The 21,403-nt window shown below is 53.0% G+C and overlaps 1 protein-coding gene across 25 annotated transcripts in view; it reads right to left on the bottom strand.

Moving 5' to 3' along the window:
* Positions 1–21,403, bottom strand: part of Cacna1g (calcium voltage-gated channel subunit alpha1 G) — a 65,842-nt gene that overhangs the window by 17,839 nt on the left and 26,600 nt on the right. For 16 of the 25 annotated variants that reach the window (XM_052755716.1, XM_052755724.1, XM_052755725.1 and 13 more), the window contains exons 10-23: positions 17,158–17,309; positions 16,293–16,478; positions 16,091–16,205; positions 15,856–16,011; positions 12,750–12,818; positions 11,162–11,246; positions 10,885–11,081; positions 6,950–7,381; positions 5,998–6,098; positions 5,762–5,885; positions 4,006–4,074; positions 3,656–3,840; positions 2,634–2,760; positions 836–961 (exon numbers count right to left, since the gene is read on the bottom strand). In XM_052755716.1, the coding sequence (XP_052611676.1) occupies positions 836–961; positions 2,634–2,760; positions 3,656–3,840; positions 4,006–4,074; positions 5,762–5,885; positions 5,998–6,098; positions 6,950–7,381; positions 10,885–11,081; positions 11,162–11,246; positions 12,750–12,818; positions 15,856–16,011; positions 16,091–16,205; positions 16,293–16,478; positions 17,158–17,309 (2,124 nt within the window). The remainder of the gene's footprint in view (positions 1–835; positions 962–2,633; positions 2,761–3,655; positions 3,841–4,005; positions 4,075–5,761; positions 5,886–5,997; positions 6,099–6,949; positions 7,382–10,884; positions 11,082–11,161; positions 11,247–12,749; positions 12,819–15,855; positions 16,012–16,090; positions 16,206–16,292; positions 16,479–17,157; positions 17,310–21,403) is intronic. The other 9 variants (XM_052755720.1, XM_052755735.1, XM_052755723.1 and 6 more) reach the window with 1 other exon arrangement.

The raw sequence follows: 21,403 nt of genomic DNA, 5'->3' as shown, positions 1-21,403 counted from the left end.
AATAGCAGACTGTTTGAAACCTAGAATGTATGGCTGAACTACCCACCACATGCCATCAAAGCACATCCTGGCAACATCTTGGGGTCCCTGCTCCAAGTCCCAGGAGAACACTCTGTCCCAGGACCCCATGGTTGGTCAGAAGCTACCAGAGATAACTAAGTCTCTGGCCTTATCTAGGCTGGGAGGCTCCTAAGGCCCTGGGAGTCTAGAAACCAAAACAAATCAGCAAAACCAGCCACTTCATTTCTTTTCTGGCCGTAATAGGGTCGAACCCACATCTCCGTGAAGGGTAGGCAAGTGCACCGCCCTGGACTGCCCAGCCTGGCTACTTCACTCCCCGTGTATCTGTTTCCACAAACGGGGAGGAAAAGGGATCCCCTGAAAAATATGAACCCTGGCCACGTAAGCAAATACACACTTCATACGCTACACACTTACAAACCTCAAGGAAACAGTAATGGGAACTATTCGCCAGATGAGAAATCAGAGGTTCCTACAGGTCGGCTGCCCAAAGTCACTGCGCTGACAAAGACGGTGCCAGGGTTCATATAAAAATTAATAACCTGCTCTCAACCTCACGTGTGCTCTCTGCTGGCCCTGGTCCAGCCCCCTGCCTTCTCTGAGCCTCCATCCCTTCATCTTTGGCGAGCTACAGGCCTTTGGGGTCTGTCCACTGGGGTGTGTGGGTACACTAGCTCTGGGACACAGTGGCAGTGAGCCAGCTAAAGGCCAGTCTCTGTGGCTGCCCACTCCAGCTGACTTGGTACACACTACTCAGGATGGATGTGTGTCCCCCGCCCTCTGGGCTCCTCCCCTTCCCAAATCTGTCACTCACCTGGCCCAGGTTGTCAAAGTTGTACTTGTGCCGGACCCATCGGTAACTGGCCTCAGCACAGTCTGATTTGTTGGTGATGTTCCTAGTGTCCTCACCTTGACACACGAAGAACTTCCCTTTGAAGAGCTGGACACACACATGTGGGAGGCAGAGAGTGAGCCCTGGGCTCCCAACCCTTCCTTACCCCTGAGTCCAGGGATGTAGCACACCCCGGGTGACGGGGCTATTCATCTCGGGGGTTAGTCAGAAACCCTGACAGGCTGTTCCCCTCTAGGTACCCTCTTCTTGTTCCCAGAGAGGAAGGACAAAGTGGAAGGAGGGGGCTAACCATTCCCCTTCTACCAAGAGCAGGCCAGTGGTGCCCTGGATGTGGGGAGGGTCCAAAAGTCATCTGAGAACAATGCTCCTTTAGCCCACCCAGACTTCCTGGATCAGCTGTGCTAGGGTGGGCTCCACAATCTTTTTTTTTTTTTTTTTTTGGTTTTTCGAGACAGGGTTTCTCTCTGTGTAGCTTTGCGCCTTTCCTGGGACTCGCTTGGTAGCCCAGGCTGGCCTCGAACTCACAGAGATCCGCCTGACTCTGCCTCCCGAGTGCTGGGATTAAAGGCGTGCGCCACCACCACCCGGCTCCACAATCTTTTAACAAGAAGCCTGGGTGATTCTGATGGATGCTCAAGTTTGAGGGCTACACTGAGTTAGGGCATTTAACTCTCATAGTAACTATGAGGTGTGTAGATTATAAGCCCCACTTTAGCGAGAGAAAAACAGACTCAAGAGACCTTCACTCACTCACTAAGACCATAGCTGGCAGAAAAGGTCTTAAATCTAGGTCTGTCTAGAAAGTTTACTCTTGTTCCAGGATATCCCAGACCATGACTGCTGGGGTGGAAGGGAGGGGATTTGAAGGGCAGGAGGATCAGGGGCCTGACGGAACCATTTAGGGCACACATAAACCCATGGGATTGGAATCAACAATGGCTCACTCCCAAACCAAGGGAAATGGGAAAGGGGTGGGCACCAGACCACATGTGGGATGGGGGTGGGGCAGAGAGGCTCTGTACAGCTTTGGTAAATGTGGCCTGGAGGCTAGAGGATTTCTAGGAAACCAAGGAACGGCCCCTCCCCAGGGCATAGTGGACATTCTAGAAGCAGAAAGAGGAAGGAGGGGAGAGGAGCAGCAGCCACCCAGGAGTTCCCACACTGCCCAGCTGTCTACCCTGCAGCTGGAGTGGAGACATGAGAAGACAAAGATGGGCAGAGGGGCTCCACAGCCCCCTGGGGTGTCTGCTGAACTGCAGGCTGCTATGGCTTTTTCCTCCAGAGCCAAGTTCTTTCTCTGGGCCCGAAGCCAGGTTTCTCAGGCAGCCCCCACTTCCTGCCTTGTCTAGGGTCTACGCCGGCCTGCCTGCCAGCAGCACTCCGTTAACCTGGCCCAGCTGTCTGGGCCCTGGATCCCCAGGCCTGGCACTCAGCCCACCCTGCTCAGAGAAGCAAGGAAGGGGGGGGATCCCGGAGCAGATCAACATGTGTGATCAAGACACAGTGCGTAGGGACGACAGCTACGGTTACCAAGGGGCCTGAAGCCTCGGGAAACTGGGTCCTTTTGAGGCGTCAGGGTTCCCAGTTTTCTGTAAAACTCCCAGCAGGCAAAGGGGCCTGAAGCCTAGGCCCCGGAGGGAAGGGATGCTTATTTTCATTTGGAGCGATGGCAGCAGTAGCATCACCCAGGGCCAAGAGGAGAGGAGGGACTCCTCAGGCTTTCCCAGACAGACTCCCCAGGCCACCCAGCCCCGCACACCTGCACCCCCAGAATGCCAAAAATGATGAAGAAGGCACAGCAGATGACCACAATGTTGCCAATGGGCTTGAGAGAGGACATCAGCGTCTCTACCACCAGCTTCAGCCCCTGGGCCCGGCTGATGACCCTGGAGAGCAGAGGGAGGGGTGGTAAATACTCAGGCACTCCCATAGCCTCTGCCCCACTGGGACTCTTTCTCCCACCCTAACCTTAGCTTGCTGTCCCTCTGCTCTGCCCTACCAGCACGCTGTGTGGAAGTCCCCCTTGTCGCAGAGCCCCCACCACAAGGACGTCGCCCTTCTGCAGTCTCTAAAGAGGCACCCGAAGCTCCCACATCTCCACCTCCTCTCTCAGGCTATCAAGTGTATTTCCTGATCAGGCTGGGAGTGAAGAGGACTCAACCCCAGGGAGGCATCACCCGGGATTGCAGGGTGATGAGGTGGGGGTGCCGACAGCCAGGAGACGGTAGTAGGGGCATGCAGGGAGGAACGGGGGAGAGGAGATGGATCATTACAGAGAAATAGCACTCTTATTTTGGTATCATCCCCACTCAGGAGAAATTCTGAGTTAGGAGGTTGGAACTTCCTGACTGGGGAAGGCAGGTCCCCTGCTAGGAGGCGTGTTAGCAGGGATGATCCCTGAGGGGTGTAGAAGGTGAGGAAAGACAGGAGGAGGATGTGTCACTCACAGGGAGGGCAAGAACACCACCCTGAGGGGACTCTAAGGGAAAGCTTCAGCTGGAGGCCACAGGGGCATATATATGGTCCTTTATATGGTGCTCCCGCCAGAGATCGTCACAGCTGGGCTGTGACAGAAGAGTGTGCCACACTGGAAAGGCGTGTCCAGAACTAACAGTGACTGTGTGTCTTGGAGGGAAATGACCAGAACAGTGACCTGATGAGTGCTGTCTGGAATGCAACCCAGAATTACCTGTGAGGTCATCGCCAGGAGGTAGAGTGCACAAGGGATTTTGTTCCCTTGCAGGAGTGTTGGTTATTAAAGGTGTGTGGGGGGGGCATCACCTGAGTGGGCGTAGGGTCCGCAGGAGCCGCAGCACCCTCAGCATGCCAAGGATCTTGGTGCCGCTGTCGGAGACCATGGATACCAGGATGTCGATGACGGAGATGAGCACCAGCAAGCCATCCAGCACATTCCAGCTGCTGCGCAGGTAGGCCTGCTCCCCAAAGCACCAGCCCAGGGCCACCACCTGGGAACCACCACCACGTCATTGGCACTGGCCGCTCTCCCTGCAATCCCCAACCCTGCCCTCCACTGTGGCCAACCTTCCTACCCCCTAAGGGAGATAGTTCCCTTATCTCCACACCCACTGGAGATGAGAGGGTCCAAACTGGTGCTGCGCCTCCCTGCTTACCTTCACTGTCATTTCAGCCAGGAAGACTGCGGTGAAGATGTAATTGGAGAGGGTTAGGAAGATTCGTTCCTGCAGCAGAGAGAAGGTGGGAACCACCTATCAGGTCTGCTCTGCATGAAGAAGTCAAAACAGCTCCAGGTGTTTGATACTGAAAGAGTTGTGTCTCTCCCCCCCCCCCCCGACCCCCAAGGGGTCACCTCCAACCTCACTTGCGGCTCTGGGGAAAGTTTCGCCCCTGCCCTGAACAGAAGAACTACAGCTGTGTGCTGTAGAGGCGATAGGCGGCTATCTGAATCCCCAGGTCCTTGATTTCTTTCTTGAAACTGGAGCAGGATTTAACTTGCTTCTCCGACCCTGTCTGCTGTTCTACCCAGCTCACTCGCTTTCCTGCTGTGAACCCCAGAAACGGTGCAGCAGGCAGGTTGGGGGGCATGGCACATACAGACTGTGCCACCCTAGGTACCACCTGTATGCTGGGCATTGGTGACCCTTTGCCCGGGTATTTATGGGCTGAGGTCATTCCTTACGCCTGAGAGAGTGGCCAGCAGTATGGAGCGTGTATGTGTGTGTTTGGGACGGCGGAGAGGGAGGCACAGAGTTGAGGACAGAGAAACTGAGTGGGAAGGTAGAGAGACAGTGTCAGGGTGTATGGAGTCTTGGGGGGACACCAGGCAGTCACAGAGGGTGCAGCATCCCAGGAAAGGGGTCCCCAGTGCTGGCACTCTCTCACCTACCCACCTAGTCCCAGGGGGCAGGCCCCCTCTAATTCTCAGGCTTTCTCTACCCTCTCCTGGCCTGGCTGGAGCCCACCCTAATGGAAAACAAGTCCCAGCAGCACTGAAATCTGAACAACGATGGGGAGAGCAGCAAGGAGGGGTGAGGGGACCTCTGGCCACCTTCGAGCAAGTGGTGCAGAGTGCCAAGAGGGGGAGACAGGGTCGCCCCGATCACCCTTCTAGAACCCGAGCTGCTGCCAGTGGGAGGGGCTCTGATGCCAGGTGGGAGACAGCTTCCAGAGCCAGTCGGGCCCATCCAAAGAACCGAGGCTCTCAGGAGTTGTCCAGTTACTAAAGCCTCTGGCCCCCGCTGTTCTGGGCACTGAAAGATTGACAGTCAAGCAGAAGTGACCAGCTTGCCTCCTGCCCTCTGAAGGCCCTCCAAAGCTTAGTTGTTTGTGACTTGGCAGGACCTCAAGGTACAAAGTGTAGCTCCTCCATCCAGCTCTGCGTTACCCTTGGGGTGTGTGGTGTGTGTGTGTGAGATGTCCCCCAGCAATGTACCAGTCACAGTTCACTGAGACTCCCGGCCAGGCACAGGGAAAGCAGTACCGCTCTGCCCACACAGGGTCAATCTCACGTGTCACCTCATCTCAGAACAGGGCTCAGAAGAACAATGGGATATATATATATATACAGAGAGAGAGAGAGAGAGAGAGAGAGAGAGAGAGAGAGAGCACTAGGAAGGCAAGGAAGTACCCAGCTGGGCTGTTATATGACAGTAGAAGGGAAACTGAGGCAGGGGAGGACACAGGAGGCTTCTTGTGTGTTAGAGTCCAGTTAGAAACAAGGGTTAGAGTCCAGCAGACCCAAAGGGAGCCCTGGCTTGTCCCCTTGTCCTGTCTGTGATGTGTGACCTGAGGCAGACTGGAGACAGTTTGAGCTTTCTCGTGTCTCCTTTGCTTGCTCTGATTGCTAACCCGGGAGGAACCTGGCACGCAGCAGAATTCAACAGAAGTGTTTACATCCTGGTGACTCACAGCGCTGTGGGGGTCAATTTTGGGGCGCTCCATGGCGATGGTGATACAGTTGAGGAAGATGATGACGAGGACCACGTGGTCAAACATCTTGTGGGTGATGATCCGGTGACACAGGAGGCGGAACCTGCCCCGGGGACAGAAGTCAAGGCTGGGAAGGAGAGGCACCCGCAGACCGGCCCCTGCCGCCTTGCCCTAGGACCCCACGGCTAGCATCCCCAGAGAGCGACACAACAGACCTTGACTGAGGAGGGAAGATGTAGGCAGACCACGAGTCTCGCTCTCGGCAACAGGCAGGAAGCCGGGCTCGGACCCAGGCTCGTAACCGTTCCCCTTTGCTCTATGAGAGGAACATTCGGGGTGTGAGTGGGACCAGGACTCCAAGCCGTCAAAGTCCGTCTCCTCCGCAGCAGCCCTGAATGAACCTGGTCCATTCTTTCCCACCTCTGCCCACCCTCTGCCCTGTTCTTTACCTTTATCTCTAAAATCACCTCTTGGCTCCCTATACACCAACCCTCCAGCATCTTCCCTCCTTTATCCTCCCCCTCCTCCCCAGCATCCCCCGCCTCCGGCCTCCACCCTCCTCTGTGCTCTTCCCACCCAGCCTCCAGCCCAGCCCTTTCTTCCTTCCCTCCCTGCTGGGTTTAGAAACGGCATCAATTATCAAACATTGTACTCATCACAGCTGTCTGCTCAGATACACCTGGGCAGAGGAGACGCGGACCCTTCTCATGTGCTAACCCTGCATCCTGCATCCCTGTCCTTGTGCTCATCTTCAGGGCAAAGGGGGTGGTGAAGGGGATGGGGGAGGAGTAAGAGGCTAAGGACATGCTGTAAGTCAAGGCTTGTGATGAGGTTCAGATGAGAAAGGGGGACAGGAGGGGAGGGGAGACATCAGTTTAGAGAGATGAGTGATGGGTCTTCCTGAGTCACAGGGGGAGGGCCATGAAAGATTCATACACATCTGCCTGAAACCATTCATATCCACCAAGGACAGCGGAGAGCAGCCAGCCCTGGACACAAGCGTGAGGGCTTGAGGCTCTGCAGGGTAGCAGAGAGAAAGAGTCTGCTCAGAGGTCAGATTGCAAGCTAGGCGTTCCTTGGGATAAATCCCTTATACTGCTGCCTGGGCAAGGTTGTCCTCTCTCAAGATCAGGGGTGAGGGGTCACTGTGCCCCACGGGAATCTTACCAGGTTGCCCTCATCATCCCCATCATCCCCATCGAGTGGGGGGTCATCAGGCCTCAGGGTCCGGGCCAAACGCCCTGAAGCTGACTTGCCATTGCAGTCTTGGTGCTCGGAAGCAGAGCTTCGGCCACTGGCTGTGCGGTGCAGCCCTGGCACCTGCAGGGTGTCAGGCAGGTCAAAGGAACTCTTGGCCTCCCGGTCCAAGGAACCCCTGTGGCGATGATCACTGCCTGCGGGGCTGGCTCGCTCCTCTTCTGAACTTTCCTCCTCATCCTGGCTCTCCTGACCCTCTCCTGACAGCAGGGACCTCCGCTCTCCACTCGGGCTCCTACGCTTTAGGCTGGGGGCCCGGCCCAAGCTGTTCCGGCTCGAGCGCCTGCTGGTCCAGCTGCTTGCCGCACTCCAGGGACTGTGTGGGGAGCTGCGGGCACTTGGCTGCAAAGTGAGCAGAGGAGAAATGATCTCAGCTGAGGCTGCAAGGACCTTCATTGCTCATGTGTACCCCTATCCTGTGAGCCTCCCTGGAATGGACACTGGGAGAAGAGGTGTTAACCGGGGGTCTGAAATCCAACGCCTCTCAGTTCAGAACCGGCTTCAACCTGCCAGTTATTAAGCCTCTCAGTGCCTCCGTTTTCTCGTCTGTGAAGTAGATGCAACAATAGCACTTGCTTTTCATTTAGCTGGTGAGATGAGTATTGTTATCACTGAGAGGAAAAACAAAACAAAACAAAAAAACCAGTGGTTCTCAACCTGTGGGTAGCGACCCCCTTTTGGTTGAACGACCCTTTCACAGGGGTTGCCTAAAACCATCGGAAAACACAGCTATTTACACTATGATTCATAACCATAGCAAAATTGCAGTTGAATTTTAATGAAGTAGCAATGAAAATAATTTTATGGTTGGGGGTGACCACAGCATGAGGAACTGTATTAAAGGGTCGCAGCGTTAGGAAGGCTGAGAACCACCACAGAAAGCAATCCAGCTGAAGGTCGGGTGTGATGATGCAGGCCTGTGATCCCAGCACTTCGGAGGGAAGCAGAAACAGGGACCAGGAGTTCAAGACTACCCTTGGCTGCACATCAAGCTCAATGTTAGCCTGATACATGAGACTCTGTCTCAGAAAACAAAACGACCAAAGTGAACAGAGGACCTGAGCAAACATTTCTCAAAGGAAGACAAAAACCGCAAGCAAATACACATGGAAAGTGTTCAGGATCACTAATCATCAGGGAAATGCTAATCGTTTCTTTTCACTTGTGTGTGTGTGTGTGTGTGTGTGTGTGTGTGTGTGTGTGTGTGTGTCACAGTACACCTCAGGTGTTGGTTTTCAGCTTCCACCCTGTCTTGTGATAAGGTCTCTTATTCTTTATCACTATGTACCCAGCTAGCCTTTGAACTTCCATGATTCCCCTGTCTCTGCCCCGTCTCATCACAGGAGCACTGGGATCAGGTCCAGGTCCTCAGGTTTGTGTGGCAAGCGCTTCCTCTACCGAAGCCATCTCCAAACCACCCCCCCCCCAAATACAAGTTAAAACAGTAAGAGCCTCGCACCTGTTGGAATAGCTACGGTCCAAGCCAACGTGGAGAAAAGGGAACATTTGCACACTGTTGGTGGGACTATAAATTAGTATGGCTACCGTGGAAAACCATATGGAAGATCCTCAAGAATCTAAAAATAGAGTGATTGTATAGTCCAGCAGTTCTACAACTATAGGTATATACAGAAAGGATTCTACATCATTATGCACAAAACCCAGCTGGACTCCCATTGCATCACTGTTCACAATAGCAAAGCATCCGTCGGCCAAGAGGATTTTAAAAATGGGGTACACAGATGGCTTAGTGGTTACGAATGTGCAATGCTCTTTCAAAGAACCCCAGTTCAGTCCCAAGCATCCACATCAGGAGGCTCACAACTGCTTATAACTCTGGTTCCAGGGGATAAGCCCTGATCTTTTGAACTCTTGAGAGCACTGCTCTCACATGCATACACATTCTCTCTCTCTCTCTCTCTCTCTCTCTCTCTCTCTCTCTCTCTCTCACACACACACACACACACACACACACACACACACACACACGCACATGCACACGCACACGCACACACACATATTTATAATTAAAAATAGAAATAACATTTTTTAAAGAAAAGGAACATATGGAACACACAGAACTCAGCCTTTAAGATGAAGGAGGCTGGGGAGATGGCTCAGTGGGTAAAATCCTTGCCACACAAGCATGAGGGCCTGAATTTGGAGAGCCAGCACCCATGGACGAAAGCCAGGTACGATTGAGCATAGCTGTAACTTCAGCACTGGGTCAGGGCAGAGACAAGCACCTACCCCAAGTTTGCTGACCACCCAGTCTGGACGGTCAGTGAGTACCAGTTTCACCCAGAGGCCCCGTCTCAAAAGATAAGGTGGAGAACAATGGAGAAAGACATCCACCATTGGGCACCACACATATGCATACACACACACACACACACACACACACACACACACACACACACACACACACTTAAATACAAATAGTTAAAGTGGAATAAAAGAAATCCTGTCACTGCCAGTAACGTGGGCGACCTTGGAGAAAAGGATACTAAGTAAAATAAGTCAGACACGGAGAGGCAGATTCCCCCGTGATCTCGGTTTGGATTCTGAAAGGATTGAATGTATAGAAGAGCTGAATGGTGGGTGCCTCACGGAGTTTGGGAGGCTGGGAGCTATTGGACCAAGGGCACAACATGTCAATCAGAGCAAAAGAATACACCTATAGTAGCATGGCAGTCAGCAATGACCTAATGACCTAATGTCATTGAATCTGCTAGCAGAAGTAGACTTCAAATGTTATGACACAATAAAGTATGTGAGGTGCTACATTCATTAATTAGCTTAATCACGTCATTTCGTATTTGCATGCACCAAACACCGCATTTTAATACATAAACAAATACAATAATTTATCAATTAAAAATAACGTCTCAACCAGCTGATGTGGTGGCACACACCTTTAGTCCTAGCACTCTGAAGATAGAAGCAGGTGGAGCTCTGTGGGTTCAAGGCCAGCTTAGTCTACAGAGTAAATTCCAGGAAGCTAGAGCTCCATAGGGAGACCCCATCTCAGAAAAGCAAAACAAATAAATAAATAAAGCCTTGGCTGAGTGATGCATACCTCTTATCTTAGTACTCTGGGAGACTGAGGCAAGAGGGTCATGTGTTCAAAACCAGCATGGGCTATGTAGTTAAGACCCTATTTCTTTTTTTTTTTTTTTTTGGTTTTTCGAGACAGGGTTTCTCTGTGTAGCTTTGCGCCTTTTCCTGGAACTCACTTGGTAGCCCAGGCTGGCCTCGAACTCACAGAGATCCGCCTGGCTCTGCCTCCCGAGTGCTGGGATTAAAGGCGTGCGCCACCACCGCCCGGCTTAAGACCCTATTTCAAAATGCCAAATGAAATAATAATAAATTAAAGGTAAAGACTTAAAAATAAGTAAAATGGCAGTCTAAGCACAGTCTTCTGCACTATTAAGCTAACTTGGTCACCCCAGCCACCTGAGACTGAGGTCCCCATCAGTAAAATGGAAGCAGGGAGGATGGTACCTCTCTCTCTCTCTCACAGTCTCAGGGCAGCAAAGACTTCATTCACAATATCTTCAGCAGAATCTAGCATGGTATCAGAAGCTAAACTAGGGTTTAAGTCTAAAGGGGAAATGTGTACCCCATCTTTGATCTACGGAAGAGGTCCAGAAAAGTTAAACCCTGCCCGAGGTCACACAGGAAGAGAACAGGGAACCCTGGGTAAGAACACTGCTTCCCTAGCCCTGACTGCTCTGTCCAGTCCACATCCCAGGGACTGTTTCCTTGGATCTGCCTGCCTCCATCCCCTCATCCTGCTGTCCTGTTCATCTCCCACAGTGCAGCACTGACATGCAACCCCTTACCGGTGACTTCATCTCATGATGGGCAGCTCCAGGTTCAGCCGACCCACTGCTACTGGTGCGGCGAGAGCCAGGGCCCAAGGCTTCCCCCACACCTGTGCTGGAGCTCTTGGGCAGTGACATTGGCGTAGCAGCTGTGTGGATGATGAGGGGTGGCAGAAGGCTCTTTCGTAGTTCGGGGTGCTCTGCCAAGGCCACCACTGCAGGAGGAGAGGAGAGATCCTGAGTCCATCCAGGCAGGTCCCGGGCCAGAGGCTATACCCTCAGGACCATTACTCACAGGCCAGGCGCTTCTTTCTATCCCCATCACCATCCACGCTGGGTGAAAAGAAATCAGGCTCTGACTCAGACTTGGTGGCATCTCCCTAGGGTCAGGGAAGAGTGGACCATTAGGACTCTGGCCAGGCAGGTGTCATCAGCATGGACCAAGGTCTCCCTCTCATCACATGAACACACCACACACAGACCACAGGAACCAGCAACCACGATATAAGGCATGCATGAGGACAGGCCAGACCACCCAGGCTGGGGGCCTGGGGCTTCCCATGGCTGATGCCTCTGCTTCCCACCAGCCAAACCTTACGAAAGGCCATGGATAACCAAGCCCACAGCACAAGCAGCCTGGCTGGCCTGGCACTAAAACCAGCTGAGGGGAGAAAGGGTGGCTAGATGGGCAGGTGGCACAGGCCAGAGGGGTTGAGAACCGGGGTGAAGCGGTCACTACAGCCTCAATTCCAAAAGCCTACTCAAGATCCCTTCCCTTCTCCTTATGCTGTCCTTCCCTGAACCTCATACCTGTGGATCTGCGAAGGAAACAGAAAGACCCAAGACAGAACCACTTAGCCCAAAGATGGCCCCTTGACCTCTAGCCTCCACCTTCCCCAAGCTCCAGCTTCTTCCTGGTCCCATTTCTACTTCTCTGTCTCTGGGATCGATTTTTTTTCCCTTCCTTCTTAGCAGGTCAGTAGGTTTCCCAGTAATTATACACTCCTCCTTAAGAAGTTATTAAAAAATACTTGATTGCTACTTTTGATAAGCGCATAAATATTGGATAATTGGCATCTCAGGGGATCATTTTCATTAACTCAGTTTACATCCCTAACGAGGCCTTTAATTATCAAGTGGGATCTCCAGGGGGCTGCTAGGGATGCACAGCCCTGTGGGGTCCCATGGGAAGCCTGGCTTCGCCCCAAATTCTAATGCCAGTGAAGGAAACAGCAGAGTACAGGCTTGACATGAGGGGCCAAAAGGAGGGACATGCTCAGAGGTGGCTGGTAGGGTTTAATTCAATGACTGGTGGTCGGAGACTCAACGGTGGGTTTAAAATTTTGTCACAGTATGGCACGAGCTATACCCCTTCCCTGCATCTTCCAAGGACTTATCCTGAACTGAGGTATTTGTGGGTTTTCCAGTGGAGGCTCATGGCAAGGTGTGAAGGGAGAAAGAATAAGGGAGTGTGTTCTATGACCACAGGTCTTAACTCCACTGAGGCTGGATGTTTCAGACTCCTTCAGGACCCAGGTGCAGGCAGGCACGCATGCGGTGCCCACATACATGTGCACATAAAGGATTCTAAGTCCCTTCCTTCTCTGGCCCATCCAGAGGCCTGGCAGGGATGGATGGGAAGGTGCCCTCTGCGGGTTGATGTGGGCAGAGGCAAAGAAGCTCCTCCCTTCCATGTCCTCAAGCGGGGCGGGGGGGGGGGGAAGGGACTTAAAATCCAAGCAAACCTCACAACACCAAATGACCACCACGACGACCACCACAGGTTGTACAACAGCTGAGCATGAACAGGAGCAGAGACACAGGGGCAGGGTCGGAGGGGGCAGTGGGCACAGGGGCATGCCGACCCGTGATCGCATACCTACCCCCTGGGAGTCGACAGGCAGCTGAATACAGCTTAACTGTCCACTCGCATCTTCCCGTTTGCTGATTTCCTACAGGGAGAGGGGGAGGCAGGGGAGGGCTGCAGTTCACAGGCGCTCGGGCCTTCAAAGATCAGCAGTGTCCCAAGAGGATGAAGAGAAGGAAGTGAGAGACGTGGGGTCGGGAGAGTGGGACGGGACAGCCTTCTAGAATTCAGCCTCAGGCCCCCAGACCTGAATGAATCCGAAGGGCGAAGGCAGAGGCCACAAAGGGAAGATGAGTTCAGGAAGGATCAAGTCCTCCAGTTATCCTGGTAAGAGCAGCCATTGTGCTTTTCTGTGGAACTAAGGATCAAAACCGTGGCCTTGACCGTGCCATGCAAATGTTCCGCCACTGAATCACACCCACGGCTCTTGGCTTTTTGAGACAAGGCCTCGCTACATGGCTCAGACTGGAGTGGAACTCATGATCCTCTTGCCTCTGCCTTCCAAGTGCCAGGATTACTGGTGTGTGCCACCATACCCAGCCTTAAACTGCTTATGAACATAGCTCACTTCCTTGCAAGGTGGGAGATGGCACCATTATAAGCCTCTTGCAGGGTAGGCACCTGAGGTCATAGAAGTTAAAGAAACTGCCCCACACTGTGCGTGTGGAGTTAGAGACTGTGGGCTGTGCCCCACATCTCCAACTGAGAACACAGCTCCCCTCTCTCTGTTCCAAGATGTCTGTGTGGGCAGCAAGGGTAGGACTGGGCAGAGAGGGTATAGAAAAGTGGATAAAAGCTGGGGACAGGGCCTCAGTGAGGAGCAGAGTCCGGTCTCGTCATTTCTAAGACTCCCAGCCCAAGTCCTTTCGAGTCAGAATGGATGCACACAGATGTGACAAGTAACAGTGGGATGGCGGCCATGATGTTGTTTAGTATCAATTAATGGCTACACACAGGGCCTGCTGCTAGTTCATCTAATTAAGTGCATGGATGACAAATACACAGGAATTCAGGGCACTACCCCCTGGGAATCAGAACATCAGCAGCCAAGCAGGCTCTGTCGCCTAAGCCACCCCCTACCCACTCTTAGCAGGATGTTAAGGTCAGCAGGAGGGCTACCCTTGAGGTCTCCCGCTGAGGTCCGCCAAAATGGGGCAGTTGCTCCTTCCACTGAGGTGGGCTGTCTTGTTCATAAAAACAAAACAGTATTTCAGGTTATCACGACCCCAAAACTAGCCTCCCTTGCCGGACTGTGGGGCCTACTGAAACCCCACAGAGGTAAGGACAGGTGGCTCCAGCTGTGCCCAAGTCATCAGCATTGAATCACACCCCATGCAGGAGAGTGGAGCAGTTGGTCCAGCCCCTCAGGGTTACAGCCCACCCCATGGAGGAGGTTCAACCTTGAAATCCTTCCTCTGTTGCGCACCTTACCTGAAGCAACCCAGCCCTTGGAGGCACCAGGCCCTTGGGTGACACTCTCCCAGTAAGGGCACTTACACTATGAAGTAGGAGGGAACTTCCTGTGAGGCCCTTGTCAATCCTTCCCATGCTGGAAAAGCTCTCAGGCCCCCAGCAGGGCCAGGGTGACCAGGCCAGACATAAGGGCCTGGCAGCTCCGTTCCCACACTCAGACATCCCTGCTGCCTAGCAACCAGGCCAGCTCAGCTGCACTCAATTTAACAAGGTGCTTGTGAAAGCCAGTTGGTGGGGAAGGGGCTATCTACAGTGGACACCCCAGGTCCGCCGTGGTAGCTAGATGAGGGAGAAAAGGCTAGGGTATTTTCCACTTCCTTCAGGGTTTTTTTGTTGTTGTTGGTGGTGGTTTTTTTTTTTTTTTTTTTTCCTGAGAGTAAACTCAACCATCACAAATTGCTTTTGGAAGGAACTAAAGAGACCCATCCCCACTCAGCTCTGCACCCTGGCAGGCAGCTAGCAACTACCAGTCATGAGGCTCTTGGGAAAACCCTGTGATACCTCTCAAATCTTCAGGTCCAAGGGAAACTTCAAAGAAGGGTCCTATGGCAAGGAGGGTGTTCACGGACCTCTGTCATTGCAAGAGACCCACTCACCCATCACTAAAGCCTTCTCCACACACCTCAAGCTGCCTTTGCTGCCACCCAGCAGGGAGGAAATGTGATAATGGATAACCACACAATTAAAATGGAAGCAGAGAAGGCCAGTGCAGGCCAGACGCTCCTGCACACGACTAGTGCCCAACACCCGCAACCCCCTGTCAGCCCAACCCGGCCCAGGGGGAACAGCCCTCCCTTGCAAGGCTGGGAAAGAGTCGGAAAATAGATTTTTGTTTTTCCACCGTGTGCTGGGTATTTATAGACCAGGCCGCAGCGGGAGTTTCCATCCGGGTCACCCAGCGAGAACTGGACCAAGAGCTTCTTCAGGCCCAACCTGGTGCATTTCTAGGTTGGGTCAACCTGCCCTGTTTGAGGTGCTGGGATGACGGAGTGGGGAGGAGAGCTTGGGTGGGAAGGCAGGCAGAGCTGAGGGAGAAGGAGGTAGGCCTCTGGGACAGAAGCTGTGCCCTGGCGCAGCCGGGGCAGGATCAATGTGAATCAATATTAATTGATGACGCTGCCTGTGACGGAGGTGATGGAGTCTAGGCTGGAAATAGGACTCTCATCTCTGCCATGCCCGCAGCTAATTGGGCTCATTTCTCACCCTGGGCAGCTCAACCCTGCCTGGGGCCCTGGTGGCATCTTCATCAGCTCAGCCTGTGCTCAGATGACTTGCACACAAGCCTCCCACAGCCCTCAGCCCAGATGGGTCCTCCCCACACGTCCCATAAAGGCCCATGCTCTGGGATCCAGCTGCACAGGTCCCCAAATTCGGCTTATCTTTCTGGAGAAGGGCCTAGCTGACTAAAAGAACCCTATAACATGCCAGCTTATAACCCACACAGCCATCTCCTGTCCCGCCCCTGATGACAGGCCTCATAAGGCCCAGCAGCCCCCACCCCAGGCCCACCCTGGCTTAGTCCAATGGTTACTGCCTGCGGGATCTCCCAGGCCTTATAGTCAGCAGCAGAGGGAAGAAGAGGCAGCCATTCCTCCTGGGAGTCAGGAGACTGCCCTCAGCAGGGTGAGATGGGCAGGGCAGGGGGTTACCTCTGCCTGGAAGCCCTCCACCAGAATGGCGACGAGCAGGTTAAAGAGCACGTAGTTGCCAAACGTCATGAGGGCGATGAAGTAAAGGGCAGCCCAAGACGACGTGGAGGCCATGCCGTTGTAGAGGACTTTATTCCAGTCCTCCTGAGTCAGAATCTGTGGGCAGGGGACAGGAGTCAGGGCTTGACTGGACACCCAACCTCCCTGACTCACCCCTGCCCGGTGACCCTCGAACCTGAAAGACAGTGACGATGGCCCAGAGCAGGGAGTCAAAATTCTTCCGGTCTGGCAACGTGTCCCCATCCCGTTCAGATGCAAACTTGCAACCAAAGAGATGCATGCCCAGGATGCTGGAGACACAGGAAGTCCCAGACAGGGTCAGGGTCCGGTGCTCCTGCCCCTAGCCCCATCCCCCTCTTGGCCAGCAGTGTGCTCACCTGAAGATGAAGATGAAGAGCATGAGCAGCATGCAGAAGGTGGCCACGTTGTCCATGGTCTTCATGAGCACCACGAGCTGCCGCTGCAGCGCCGGCAGGAAGCGTACGAGCTTCAGCACCCGCATCAGGCGGAAGGTCCGCAGCACCGACAGGCCACCTCCCTGCTGGCCTACAATCTCCCACACACTGTGGGAGGCAGGCAGCCTGAATTCCTACCCCCCTGTCTCCTGACTTCCCTTTCCGAGGACCCACTGGTGACACCTGAGACCCAGCCACCCAGCACAGCTTGGAGAAGGGTCATGCACAACCCTTCTGGCTTCAGAGGGGCCGAAAATCCAGGTGACAGCTCCAGTTCGCTTGACCCTCCCCTCTCAGCCAGAGATCGCATCCTTGGCAGCAGGCAGCCCTCTCCCTAAATCCCACCAATGCAAAAGCATCAAGTTATGAAATGTTTGCTTTGTTCTCTTCTAATGAAATCTAAAGCCAGTTCCAGAAACCATTAAAAGAGTTCTGGCCCTGGGCTTGGGGGTGGGGGATGGAATTCTTTCCAGGTCTTGGAAACCCTAAAGTAAGTTGTTGGGCGTCTGAGTTGGTTTCCAAGCACAAGGGAAGCAGGGAAGCTGGCTGCATCTTACTCTTCCTCCAACTCCACTTGAGAGCCAACCCTCTGATCCTCACCCATCCCAGGCCTGGGCAGGGTTGAGAACAAGAGGTAGATGCAGACGGAAAAGGGGGCCCAGGCTCTGGGAAAGCAAGGTGAGACCCAGAGAGAAGAGAAAGGGATGGAGTGCTGAGGCCATGTCTCTCACTCAAAGTCATCCCTGCTGACACTCTTTCAGACAAAGGCAGGAGGGGGCAGCCATACCTGATGACCACGATGACACCATCGAAGATGTTGTAGGGATTCTTAATGTAGCCGAAGGGACCGTATACGAGCAGCTTCAGCAGCATCTCCAAGGCGAAGAGGCTGGTGAAGACGATGTTGCTGATTTCCAGGGCGTTGGTGAGCTCCTCGGGCTAGAGGGCAGCGGTGTATGTAGCAGACTCATCCCCAGGCCCCACATCCCAGTCCTCCTGAACATGGGGCCCCAGGGAGAGGAGGATCAGGAATGGCAACCTTAGGGAGCACCTCAGAAGAAAGGCATTCAAGGACAGCCACCCTGGGATCGTTCCCAGGACTGCATCTCAGGTCCTGAGACTGAAGTTTTTTTTTAGGGGCTACTGTGTGAGTTCTGCTGTTTCTCCTAGGAGGTCTAAGAGTTTTCAGTTCCTGTTCTGAGGCCCAGGCTGGCAGGGTACACTAAACGACGAAATAGGAGCTATGGCCAAGGCTTTACGTACACACCCAGTCCTGCAGCCCCGTGTAGCGCACATATCCCACAGCTACTCCATGAGCTTAGCAGCCTGCTCCAAATAACAAAGGCTATGCTTTGCTCACCTGCTTCCTCCCAGATAAATTACAAATGCACACACTCCTGGTCACATGTGTGTTAACAAGCAGGAGGGCAATCCCCAGAATGAGGATGCATCTGCAGCTTGCGTCTGATGATACCAGAAATAATCCTCACCTTATCCTGCCGCTCACTCCATGACCTTCAGACTAAGATTCCCAACCTCTCTGACCAACTGTAAAACACTAGAGGTAATTTCCTTTTACGCTCCTACCCAAGGTCTGGGATGGGATCAGGGATGCATTCTAGCGAGGCCCTCGGAAGAAGAGATGACAAAAGCCATCTCATCTGCTTGTTCCAGCTCACTAGTCTCTTCCCTCCAGTACCAAGTGCCTGCTGTATGCCTAGCAATGTACCAGGCATTGAAAGAGCTGTAAAAAACACACCTCCCAGGAGCCCTGTGTCTGGCTAGAAACAAGTTGTATACACACTAAACGGCTGAATAACCACAAGGGACCTTAGAACCTGCCTTGGTGCTAAAATATATGATTCAGATAGAGGCAAGACGAGAGGAGCCGATGCAGAGAAAGGCTATTGGGAGGGAGCACTTGTAATGAACTCCGAAGGTGAGTGGGTCTCCCAGGAGGGCCCTGGGGAGGGGGAGGGAGGAATAGGAAGAGGAGCTATCGTTCTAGCTGGGGGAGAAGGGAGGTGCATGACTTGGCTGAGGGCAGGGATGCAGGTAGGGATGTGATTAGCTCAGTGGACTCACTGCCCACCTGGCAGGTGAACAACAAACCAAAAGCCCGAAGTGCACAGTAGCTGCCCAAGAAACCGAGTTAAAGGACCACAGCTGGGCAGTGGTGGAGCATGCATTGAATCCCAGCACTCAGGAGGCAGAGCCAGGAGGGTTTCTGTGAGTTCGAGGCCAGCCTGGTCTACAAAGTGAGTTCCAGGACAGCCAGAGCTGTTACACAGAGAAGCCATGTCTCAAAAAACCAAGGAAAAAAAAGAAGAAAGAAAGAAAGAAAGAGAAAGAGAAAAAAAAGGAAAGAAACAGCCAAATGAGGCCCTCATTCTATCAGAATCAGACACCTCCTCCTGTTTACCCAGATGACTCGTCTGGCTGCCGAAGCGTGGAGCCAGGTCCTGGGCGCAACCAAATGTACCTTAATGGCCCCAATCTGTGTGACCAGGCTGGGAGGGAGGCTAGAGAGCTGGAAGGAAAGGGCTTCTCACTAATGGGCTGGGACGCTGGGGAGTGCGGGTGAAGGTGGGGGTGTGGAGGGGGGGGGCGGTCACAGTAGATAGACTCTCAGCCCATGCATGGGGTTCTTCCTAAAGGCAGGCCTGGGTGTCTGAGAGTCATCTGAGCCGCTGTTGGGGGAACTCTTTCGGTCCTCCCCTGCTCTGGCAGATCTTGATCGAGTATTTGATTCACCAGCTCAGAGTCTCCACTCTCCCAAGAGGACAGTACAAGCAGATCTAGTTAATAGGGTCACACCAAGACAGGACCTTCGGCCCCTCCAGTGTCGGCACAGTACAGAAAGCAGGGAAGAGGCCATTTGAGTGCAGATAAAGCCCAGGGCTCAGACCTCTTCTGACCCTGCTCTGCACTCCAAAATCCAGTGACCAAGGAGCCATTGTCAGGGAGCCTGCCCCACTTACCCAGCCTTGCTCCCTGAGCCTCAGAACACACAGGTACGGTGCCTCACAGGCTCCTGGCTCTCAGCAGGCTTCTTCACCTGCTACCCACCTAACAACCTTCCTCTGCCTCTGCTACCAGGCAGCAGAAAAAGCTAAGAGATCGTGGGGGTGGGTTCTAAGACAGAAGGCAGGAAGATCCAGGGAAGGGGAATCTCACTAAACAGTGAGGATTCAGACCAAAGCCAGAGACAGTGAGGAGCCCGTGAATGCAGACACGAGGGGCTGAGCACGTAACACGTCTTCTAGAGGTGTGTGTGTGTGTGTGTGTGTGTGTGTGTGTGTGTGTGTGTGTGTGTGTGTGTCAAACACAAGCAGACTTGAAAGCAGCACGAAGCACAATCACAATGGGCGGATTTGAAGTCACAGAAAGTGCACAGATTGAGCATCTCCAATCCCAAACCTACAACTTCCTGAGTACTGATGTGATGTCACAAGTGGAAATTCCCACCCGACCACGTGACACGGCACAGTCAAAACAAGTGTACCAGCTAGGCAGGGTGGCACATGCCTTCAATCCCAGCATACACCTTAGTACCCAGAGGCACAGACAGTCAGAGCTCTGTGAATTCAAGGCCAGCCTGGTCTACATAGTGAATTCCAGACCAGCCAGGACTACATAATAAAGGCCTGGTTATAAAACCAAAACCAAAAAATGAGACAAAACAAAAGCACAAGGTTTTAAACTAGGCCCCATGCCTGAAATGTCTTATTATGCACATGGAAACACTCTCAAATCTAAAACTCTTCTGGTCCCAAACATTTTTTTTCGGGGGGAGGGGTTTCAAGACAGGGTTTCTCAGTATAGCCTTGGATGTCCTGGAACTCGCTCTGTAGACCTGACTGGCCTCGAACTCACAGAGATATGCTTGCCTCTGCTTCACAAGTGCTGGGATTAAAGGCAAACTCCGCCACTACCACCTGGCCCAAACGTTTTAAATGAATACAAGGTAATTCAACCTGTACTTCAAAAAAGCTACTAAGAATCAAAATGTATAAAACTCCTTTCAAGCTGAAAGCATAGTAGCTTTCAAGAGTTTTTTTTTTTTTTTTTTTTTTTTGAGACAAAAAACAAAAAAACGGGGGGTGGGGGGAGGGGGGTGGTCTCCCTATGTAGCTCAGTCCAGGTTAGCCTTGAACTGAAGAACCTCCAGACGAAATTCTCCTGAGTCCTCGGCCACCATGCCCTGCCAGCACCATATCTTTGATATATATGGGTTTGCTCCAACAGTGGTTCCTAACAGCACAGCGACTCTGTGTACACAGGTTTCATCCTTGGAGCCCTAGGCAATTGGCATCAATAGCCGAAGGACACATACTAACAGTTTATCAGTATGTAGCAAAGGGCTCAGGGAGAAGGCAGGGGCAGGGGACCCCCGGAGGGCTGTATCACTGGTCTCCATCAGAGAGGTGGGACAGCAAAGGCTGAAGAGCCCCCCCCACACACTCTGCCAAGCAGCTTTGGAGAAGCTGGGGTGCCTGGTACAGGTAGGTAGACAGTGGACCAGGCACTCAGCCTTGTCACTCTCCTGCACACACATAAGGGCCAGACCTCTCCCCCCCCCCAACCCAATAGTCCATCTCCTGATCCATGGAAGAAGAAAAACAAAAACCAAACAAGCAAAAAAACTTTCTTTTCCAAAACCAGGTCTGTCCAAGTTACTAAATCGGAGGCTGGGAATGTTTTGCCAACACAGGACAGGACACAGACACAATCTTAGTAACACAGTTACCCTAGAGACTGCAGCCATAATTCTAACCGCTCAAAGGGGCAGAGGTGGAGTCACGTTCTGCTAGAATTCAGCACTGCGCCAGTGGACTACAGACCTCCTAGAGTTCATTGCCTCTGTCCGCCCAACCAAACAAGGGATGGAGAGACAGGAGATGGCCCGGAGAAACTGAGGCTTGGAGAGGGGGTGGGGACTTGATGGAGGTTAGGTGGGCTTCTTTGGAGAGGGCGTTGAGCACATGTCTCATGGTACAACTCCCATCACACTCCGAGAAAAAGCCCATTCA

This window comes from Peromyscus californicus, unplaced genomic scaffold, assembly GCF_007827085.1.
Source record: "Peromyscus californicus insignis strain IS unplaced genomic scaffold, ASM782708v3 Scaffold_3__1_contigs__length_106647218, whole genome shotgun sequence".
Classification (NCBI taxonomy): Eukaryota; Metazoa; Chordata; class Mammalia; order Rodentia; family Cricetidae; genus Peromyscus; species Peromyscus californicus.
Note: the sequence above shows the minus strand (reverse complement) of the source record. Positions and strands in the feature narration are given on the sequence as shown.